At 35.0% G+C, this 9831-nt stretch overlaps 1 protein-coding gene across 1 annotated transcript; it reads right to left on the reverse strand.

Annotated features, from left to right (window-relative positions):
* Positions 1 to 3807: 3807 nt before the first annotated feature.
* On the reverse strand, positions 3808 to 6906 carry LOC110919418 (hypersensitive-induced response protein 1). The gene is made up of 5 exons (XM_022163690.2): positions 6475 to 6906; positions 4759 to 4879; positions 4588 to 4679; positions 4426 to 4522; positions 3808 to 4306 (listed from the first exon to the last, which is right to left on the reverse strand). The coding sequence occupies exons 1-5, from the start codon at positions 6661 to 6663 to the stop codon at positions 3948 to 3950; spliced, it is 858 nt and encodes a 285-aa protein (XP_022019382.1). The 5' UTR covers positions 6664 to 6906; the 3' UTR covers positions 3808 to 3947.
* Positions 6907 to 9831: the final 2925 nt, after the last annotated feature.

The raw sequence follows: 9831 nt of genomic DNA on the forward strand, positions 1-9831 counted from the left end.
TGAAACTCATAGTTTCAAACTACAAAACCAGTCATAATTAAACCAATGTTACTTTGAACAGATGCAGTTTGAAAAGGTACCATACTTGATATTCATATTCTAATCTTTACTACATAATCTTTTCTTGCAAATAGCTTATACTATATAATTTTAACGGCATCTCACAATCAACAAATCCATATGGAAGAAAACCAATAACAGATCTACATCATATTTCCAAGGGATTTTGATATCAAATATAAGTCTAATAACCAACTAGACGACATTTAGAGAATCATTAATGTTCAAATTTATAAGCCCTAAAATCCATTTTTCATTAAAATAAATAGATTAATTGTTCAAATTTATGAAATGAAAAGCAAATACATAAACAATAAAATGCCCTAGAAACACTTCTTCATTCATATAGACAAATTAATGTTCGTAATTAAGAAATCAGAAGCAAATGCATGAATGATTATCAGCACTATAAACTGTTTTTCAACAGCTCATACCTGATTCACACAACAAAACCCAGAATCAGATTACTGAATCGTCTAACAGTAATTCTAATTTTCAAGTCGAACGATTTGCAAATCAATACACAATTTTCTTCAAATAAAGACGATTATGATGAAGTTTATTCGAACTTTGCATGTAAATTGGTACCCTTAGACTGCAATCCATAAACAAATATTGTAAATCATCTGCGTCAAAATTCAAATTCAAGATCCGAGAGGAAGAGGAAATTGAAAAATGAGGCTGAATCTGAGGGCTTAGGTGTGATAAATGTAAATGGAAATGCGATTGATCTGAAATATCCGGTGCAGGCGAAGCATTTGAATATGAATTAAAAGTACGACAGAAGGGATGGTGAGAGAGGATGACATTTTAGGGTTTCGGAATGGTTTAGAAGGGTGTGGGGAAGCAGCCGGAAACAGAGGGGATGAAGAACCTGCTCTTTAATCTTAGAAAGAAAATTAGAGTTAAAAATAACTAAATACGGCAAGTGCATTCTTTTACAAAGCATAGTTTGAGTTATGAGAAAGCAATAAACCAAAAAATTCCAGCTTCTGCAAATAGGCTAACCATACATAATTAAGAATGTGAAATTTAGTTAATCAAAATAAAGTCTTAACATTGGAGAAGATCAAATATATATATGAACTTCTGAAGACTCAAAGGGAAGGCTGCACAAGTTGAAAGTTATATGTGTGCATTCTATCATATAATTAGTTTGTCATTGTCACAACCAGTGTCCAATATAAAGACTATGAACACATGCACACACAACGTTTACGAGAAGTTTGTGCATACCAGAGTTTTGCCAGGTCATGAAAGCAAGATACTTATGAATCTTCCGAGTGAACCCCATTGCGCCTAGTGAATCAGCAAAATTATCATTTTTCAAACAAGTAACGGTAGACTAGACATGCCACAGACTTCGAACCAGATACTGAAAGAGAAACCTAGAAATTCTAGAAGCGAGACACTATTAGGACCAATGTCACCCTGTAATGGACTCAATTAAATGTGAAAGAATTATTAGGAGCAAAAGAGAAGATGAAGAAACACCCGAATAACCACCACTGTACCCACAACAGACGCCACATGCGTTGCACTGCCCTTGGTGTAGGTGCTTTATATCTGCAATACAAAACACTAAATTTAAACCAAATTTTCTTGAAATTTAGGACATGAGTTTGATCCTTAATAAAAAGAGTTTCTAGTTATTACAGGGATAAAGTAATGAAATTCGGAGAAGCAATTGAAATGTTTATTTAAGAAAACTAATTTTTAAAATAAATGTAAAATTAACAGTTGCTTCCGGTCAAAATAAGATTTCCAACTACATAACAACTGAAATGGTTATACATTTTATAAATTTGCGCCTATAAAGCAAAATGCACCAAACTTATGAAGCAAAGAAAGATTGAGTAAATAACTAAAAGATGAGTATAAAATAACATAACTAACATAACAATGACTGGATGCATCTCCAACACATAGACTGGATGCACTCATGTAATTTGATTGAAATAACTAATAAAATCTAGGACTCACACATGCCCACTTCAGCTTCAGAAGCTTATAAATCCATCAACACAGACATTACCAACTATCACTTGACGAAAGATACCACAAATACATCATATCCATTTAGACATCAATAGGAGTGCCAAATAAAACCACAAATTAAAAAGAAAAAAACTGAATCATCCTATTGTAATACACTAATAACAAAATTATTGAATTAAGATAGTCCTGAAGATATCTAGGTAAAACTATAACCAATTCAGAACCATAAACAACTTATAGTTCCTAAATTAGGGCACAACATGAGTTCTATAGAAACCCTACGATGAACTACACCATTGTTGTGGATAAAATTGCTATAGATGAGAACAAATAAAACAAGTGATTCAGCAAATATCGAATCATTAACTTATAGAAACAGAAATTCAGTGAAATAGGCTAGGGTTTAACATACGTACTTCGTTTTCCGACAGAAAAGCTCGCTTTCTTATCTGATCTTTGATAAATTGATGATCGTATTTGCATCGGCAACATGAATGGATGTTGCCGGAGGAGGTAATCACGGTACGATGGCTATTTCCTCCATTGTCTCCGCCGCTTCCCAGTGTAATGTGGCTGTATGAATCAATAGAATGTTTGAACTATAGGCTATTGGGAGCGTAAGGTAATCTAAATTACAGTTGGACAAAAATGCCCATGTTCCCCAGTTCCCCACTTTTTTAGTGTTCCCCAATGAACCCTCCCCTATATATATATATATATATAGGCAAAAGATCAAATACAAATAATCTTAACATACTAAACATACAAATTGAAGGAAAACTCAAAAAGACAAGGTGGCATTTTTGTAATTACCACCAACTATCAAAGTTACAACCAAAAATACCTAAAAAAACACAAATTTTTTTTTTAACATTTTTTATTAAAAAATCGCTACATTTCGTTAGCAAAAAAAAAAAATTTTTTTTTTGCTGCTACTAAAAGTAGCGATTTTTTAATAAAAAATGTTAAAAAAATAAAATAAAATAATTTGTGTGTTTTTTTTTTTTTTTTAGGTTTTTTGGGGGGTTTAGTTTTTAGCATTTTAGCTTGGGTGGGGTGGGGGGGGGGGGGGGGGGGGTGGGGGGTTTAAGTTTTTTTTGGGGGTGGGGGAGTGGTTAGGTTTTTTTAGGTATATTTGTAGAGTAACTTTGATAGTTATTGATAATTACAAAAATGTCATCTTGTCTTTTTTAGTTTTCCTTCAATTTGTATGTTTAGTATGTTAAGATTATTTGTACAAGAACTTTACCCTAGTTTTAATAATACATAGGGTGGGATTCTGTATAAATAAAATTTACCAAACGCCATACCATTAGACCTCTAGTTCATGGATTATTATGTACTGGTGTACACCACTATTTTCGCTTCGAAGTTTAAATTTTACAGAAAACTTCTGAAAAATTTATATGTACTGGTGTACACCACTATTCTAGGTCTCACAACGAATCTGGCTCAACGGTAATTGCATGTTCCTTGTCATCACAATAACCCAGACGACAACGACAATACGCTCTGGACAATTAAATTTATTTTCCATATCTGTTATTTACTCATTTGTTTTTCTACGAGTGCTTAAGCAATAAGTGATGGTAAAACGACTTGGAATTTATGACTCAAACATGCAAAGTTTGACGCACTAGACTGCAATATGCGTCAAGACATTGCAACAATGAATCAAACTTAAGAAGTCAGACAGACACAATCAAATCAAATCAAATCAAATCAAAACTATGTGACCAGTCATAGATACAATCAAATCAAATCAAATCAAAACTATTATTTATATATAAAACCACCATCCTTTCCAACTTACAATCACATAATATTCAAGTTTTAAACGATTTTACACTTATTACATCCAAAAAGGAAGGAAGTAAAACACAATTACTTCAAGTGGCAGAAGAACCTTGAAGAAGTCCATCACGTATCTGGGAGGCGACATCACGAACTGCACCCGGTCCATGAGGAAGAAATATGGCCGACGACTTGGAAGACGCACCGATTTCCTTCATTGTGTCAAAATACTGGGTCACTAGAACCATGTCCATCACATCTTTTGCAGTGGTTCCAGGAACATTCACCGAGAATCCCAACACGCTGTCTCTCAAACCATCCACAATGGCTTGGCGCTGACGGGCTATACCCAAACCCGATAGGTATTTGGACTCCGCTTCCCCCTCGGCTCTCTTGATTTGCAGAATTTTCTCAGCTTCCGCCTTCTCAGTAGCTGCCATCCGCAACCTTGCAGCTGCAATACACTTGGTTAACAACTTTGCCTATCTTTTTCTTTAAATAACCTCTATTATTCATAATATGATATTTACCATAAAAAATCATAATTGGAAAACATGGTTAGAAGAAGTTTACCAGCATTGATCTCATTCATTGCCCTCTTAACATGCTCATCGGGTTCTATATCAACGATCAATGTCTGAACTATCTCGTATCCGTATGCAGACATCGCCTACAAACAAGATTAAGAAGATATAAAACAGATCAATAATCAAGCTCATCATCAATAAAGGATACCTTTTCAAGTTCTTCTTCAACGGCTTTTGCAATTTCATTCTTTTGCTCAAAAGTGTCATCGAGATTCAGCTTTGGAACAAAAGCTCTTATGACTAAGAATATGTATAACATCACATATTAGAAAATAAATACAGTTATATAAACATAAATTGAGTGGGTGTTTGTTTGTACCATCAAACACATAGGCTTGGATTTGGGACCTGGTGTTGCTGAGCTTATAGAAAGCATCGCTTGCTTTATCAGCGAGAGCCCGGTATTGTATGGAAGCGACAACATTGACGAACACATTATCCTATAAAAGCATGATTAGGGGAAAGTTATTGTACAAATAAAGTTAACGTACTAAATGTACGAATAACATGAAAAAGCAAAAAGCACACGGTTACATTTTTGTAATTATCTGTTTGTAGAGTAATTATCAAAATTACTCTACAAATGATACTGTAGAGTAATTTTGATCTTGTAGAGTAATTTTGTAAATTGTTCTAATAGAGTAACTTTGATCTTGTAGGGTAATTATCAAACTTGCAGAGTAATTTTGAATTGTATGTTGTTTGATAAACTTGCAGGATAATTTTGATTCACTTGTAACGTAATTTTGATGCAGAGCAATTTTGATACACTTGTAGATTATAGAGTAATTTTGATAATTACCCTACAAGTAGGGGTATGCATTGGTCGGTTTGGGTCGGTTTTGACCAAAAACCATAACCATAACCGCGATGTCGGTTATTGGATAACCATAACCATAACCGATCGGTTATGGTGGTTATGGTTATTCGGTTTTGATGGTTATAGCGGGTCGGTTATGGGTGGTTAACCGTGTATTTAGTCTAGCTAAAAATAGCTTAATTTTTTTTTTTATCGTGGAATAAATTGTTATTGCATATTTGTATATATTAGTATATTATGTAGTATTAAAAATAAGGGTTATTGGATTTTATCATCCCAAACTATTGGCTATTGACCGCTGCCACCCTCAACTATTACTTTGACGTCTGTCACCCCCAATTTAACACTTAGTATGTTCTGTCACCAAATCGTTAACTGATCACTAACTTTAGATCCCGTTACTATACTTTTGGGGGTGTCATAGGGATCTTAAGAAGGTTTTAGGGATCTTAGGACACCCCAAATGTATAGTAACAGGATCAAAAGTTAGTGATCAGTTAACGACGTGGTGACAGAACACACTAAGTGTTAAGTTGGAGGTGGCGGGCGTCAAAGTAATAATTGAGGGTGACAGTGGCCAATAGCCAATAGTTGGGGTTGATAAAATCCAATAACCCTAAAAATAACATATAATCTATAATATTAATACCAATTATTATCGAATATTCAAATAAGTGATATGCCATAAATTCAAATAAACATTCAACCAAAACCGCAAAATGATATGAAAAACCCATAAGTACTAAAAATCTTCCGTCAAAAACATCAAATATTAAAAATATGGTGAAAAGTCCTAAATCCTACAAAGATTTATTACATGTTGGTTCGGTTTGGTTATGGTGGGTATGGAAAAAATGATAACCATAACCGACCCGTTACTTTCGGTTTTCAAAAAAACTATTAACCGACCCACTGGTTTTTTATTTGGTTCGGTTTTTTCGGTTCGGTTAATTCGGTTATGGTTTGGTTATTTCAGTTTTTTGCACACCCCAACTACAAAAACAAAATTACTCTACAAAAGATCAAAATTACGCTACAGATCATTGTGAAGTAATTTTGATAGTTACTGATAATTACAAAAATGTCATCGCGTTTTTTTTTTTTTTTTTTGTGTGTTTTCCTTCAGTTTTGTATTTGATCTTTTACCAGCAAGATTAATGCCCCAAAAAAAAAGTAAAAAATGAATATGACAAGTTGTTAGCTGGTAATTATTACCTTTGTTTTAGTCTCGCACTTGACATCCAACTGCTGAACTCTGAGAGTCAGCTGACCAGCAAGCTGTTTACCAAATATCCATGGAACACAGTGACATCCAGGCTCCAAAACATCATCAAACTTCCCAAACGATTCCTTAATAGCAACTGTCGATTGGTCTACTTGATACAAACAAAATAGGTTTCCCATGATCCAAACCTAAACCAAAACCTAGGCCTTCTTTTATCCGATTGGAACGAACCAGACCAACACGCGGGCGGAGTCAATGATAAGGTAACGTAGAAGAAAGAATATAAAATTACAAACTAAAAGATCAAACCTAAGTCGCAGCTGGAATTCTTAGTATTTATTTTGGATTGTATTGGATGCGCACCTCACAAATTATCCAATTTTTCTCTTTTCTTATTTAAAATATAATTTTATTTGTTTTCCAGTTTGACTTTTATGGACATTGAAATGAAATATGCTTTCTTTTTATATTTTTTATTTTAAAAAGAATTTTATTGGCACACCGGCCAATCTATTCACACACTTTGACAATTCAATACGCATCGTATAGGCCTATACGATGCGCATTAAATAAAGTAAAAGACATGACAGACTGACAGGTGCAGGAGTTGTTTGGCGGCTGGCCTAATACACATCGTATAGGCCTATACGATGCGTATTAAGGCCCTGAATTTTTAAAGTTTATTTTTTGGTGTGTTGTGTTTGGTTTTCGGTGTTTTGGGTTTGTTATTGGTGTTTACTATTGGTTATTTTTGTTTTAATGAGTTTTAAAGACTATAGCGTATCGTATCACATTTTTAGTTTAATATCGTATTATATCGTATCGTTGAACCCTCCAGAAGAAATCGCAGGCTGATACATAAAAATACGTATAACGAGTTATCGTCTTCAGAATCAGAGGAAGGTTAAAAACACTCGGAAAATCACCAAAATGATATTGAAATTTGTGAGCCTTCAAATTATTTTGGGAAACATGAAAGAAGACCACCTCACGAAACGAGGTTTCATATCATGGGAAATGAAGAAATTTGATCATATCACATTTTTAATTTAATATTGTATTATAGCGTATCGTTGAACCCTCCAGAAGAAATCGTAGGCTGATACATAAAAATACATATAACCAGTTATCATTTTCAGAATCAGACGAAGGTTACAAACACTCAGAAAATCACCAAAATGATATTGAAATTTGTGAGCCTTCAAACTATTTTGGGAAACATGAAAGAAGACCACCTCAAGAAACGAGGTTTCATAATCATGGGAAACGAAGAAATTTGATCTTGGAAGAGATCGAAGATTTGGGTACAACTTCAAGTCATGTAGATCACTCTGCAGGAGTTGATGTTAGTGCAGTTGTCTGTCGACTACATCTTCGTTCGAGTCTTAGAAAGAGAGAGAAAGTCAAGTCGCTACGAGTTTCGCTACGAGATTGACTACGGCAATATCCAAGGGGGAGATTGTTGGTGCACTTAATGTCTATCGCCTTCGTCAATCTGAGTCGTAGTGAAAAACCGGAAGGAATCATGCGCATAATGTCTTATTTAGTTAGAAATGGCAAGGTGGCAAACTTGTAATTAATGATAACTATCATTAAAGTGCCTTGACCATATAAATAGAGGTTATGTTATGATTTTAGTTAGAGTTCTTGGAAGAGTTTAGTAGGAGACTTGGAGAGGAGACTTTCTAGAGAGAGAAAGTAGAGAGAGAAAGTAGTGTAAACGTGAGATCTTGTACCGAATTGTCAAATCTATCAATGAAATCACGTTAGTAGTACGTTATCGTGTGTTCGGTCACGTTCGTTCACGGACTCCGCACGTGAAACGTTCGTTACGCAATCGAACGGTCTCAAAACCGGTCCTACAAGTGGTATCAGAGCTAGGAGCTCGATTGCTTGATCAAACACGTCGTTCTCGTACAGATTTCAGCCGATTCAGAGCCAAATCAGATCCGAATTTCATCAATTTCATCACTTTCTACTCATTCTTTACGTTTTTTACTGAAAAACGTCAAATTGAACAGGTAAATACGGTCCAAATCATCTGATTTTTGGATATATTGTGCGTTTTGTCCCGATCTAAAACCCTACCAAGTTTCAGCTCGAAATTCCGAACCGTTTAGGAGTAATTGCGATTTTCCTGTCCGAATTTACGTAAACTTTCAGCTTGGAACCGCCTTTACGAACATCTGGAACCGCTCGTATTTTAGTTCTGGAACCGCTCCAAAGTTAGATGTGGAACCGCTCGAAAATACTATCTTGAATCGCTCGTAATTGATTGGTGTGAACCGCTCGTAGGTCAACCTTTGAACCGCTCAAAAATCATAGGTTGAATCGCTTTTACTGACAATCGTAGGAACCGCTCATACGTCAACAGACTTGGGCTCGCTTATAGGAAAAAACTCAGAACCGCTCCAAGTGTCAGTTTGAATCGCTTATTTGTCACCTTCTTCACGTGACTGTCTGATCTTGCAGGTTGTTGTCGGTTGCATATCCTAGTGGTTGATAAACACCGCCCACATCTTGTTGCCACCTCCTTTGCACGTGAAACAATTGAAGTTGTCAGATTTATATACTATTTGGAATATTGTTGCCGCCCCACTCACCCATTTTAATCACCAATAGTTGTTGTCTTGCCGCCCATTAAACAATCACTGAAGCCCAATACTTGTTACCCAATCACGTTTTGGAACATATATCACACCGCCCCACTATCTTGAAGGTCCAATCAGCATCAGCCTCATTAAACAAAATTAATTTTCTTCATTCCGAACGTGAGTGGAAATGAAGTTTTGTTGATTGACTTTTAACATCACGGTCTAATTAAAGCCCAAAAGCACCGTCCATTTTTTTTTACTAAAAAATTAAAAATGATGATGTTGTGTTTAAGTGATGTTGTGAGCTGAAATTTTTGAGGGACAGTTGAATTAACAGTGTACATTCATTGGAACGGATTCACGAATCTTCGACAAACAAGTCTTAGATTTGGTTCATCCACACACTATTACGAATTCAATTAGTTTTGATCTAATTGTTTACTTGTTTGTTTGCAGGAAATCCACGGTAGTTTGTCGAGCATCGGTTATACGCACGAACGAATTTCCACTCGATCCACATTCACCTAATTTTTGATATTCAATCGAATAGTCATTTGTTTGTGTGAAAGTTTTGAAGTGATTGAAAATTCGTTTTTGTGAATCGTTTAATACCGAAAATGGATTTTGCAATTAATATTGTACTGAACAAGTTCAATAATTTTTCAGGTATCGATGGAGAATCGATTGAAGAATTGATCGAAAGGTATGTCGAGCTGTATTGGATAATGGTGAGTTTGAAGATTACCAAGACAA

The sequence above is a fragment of the Helianthus annuus genome, chromosome 2 (genome assembly GCF_002127325.2).
Source record: "Helianthus annuus cultivar XRQ/B chromosome 2, HanXRQr2.0-SUNRISE, whole genome shotgun sequence".
Classification (NCBI taxonomy): domain Eukaryota; kingdom Viridiplantae; phylum Streptophyta; class Magnoliopsida; order Asterales; family Asteraceae; genus Helianthus; species Helianthus annuus.

Bases quoted from the DNA above. Each gene is read 5' to 3' on its own strand.
- LOC110919418 (XM_022163690.2), bottom strand. From the start codon at position 6,663: ATGGGAAACCTATTTTGTTTGTATCAAGTAGACCAATCGACAGTTGCT. The intron at 4,680-4,758 runs GTACAAACAAAC...ACATATTCTTAG, and splicing joins CCAAGCCTATGTGTTTGATG to TCATAAGAGCTTTTGTTCCA. The intron at 4,307-4,425 runs GTAAACTTCTTC...AGTGTATTGCAG, and splicing joins AATGAATGAGATCAATGCTG to CTGCAAGGTTGCGGATGGCA.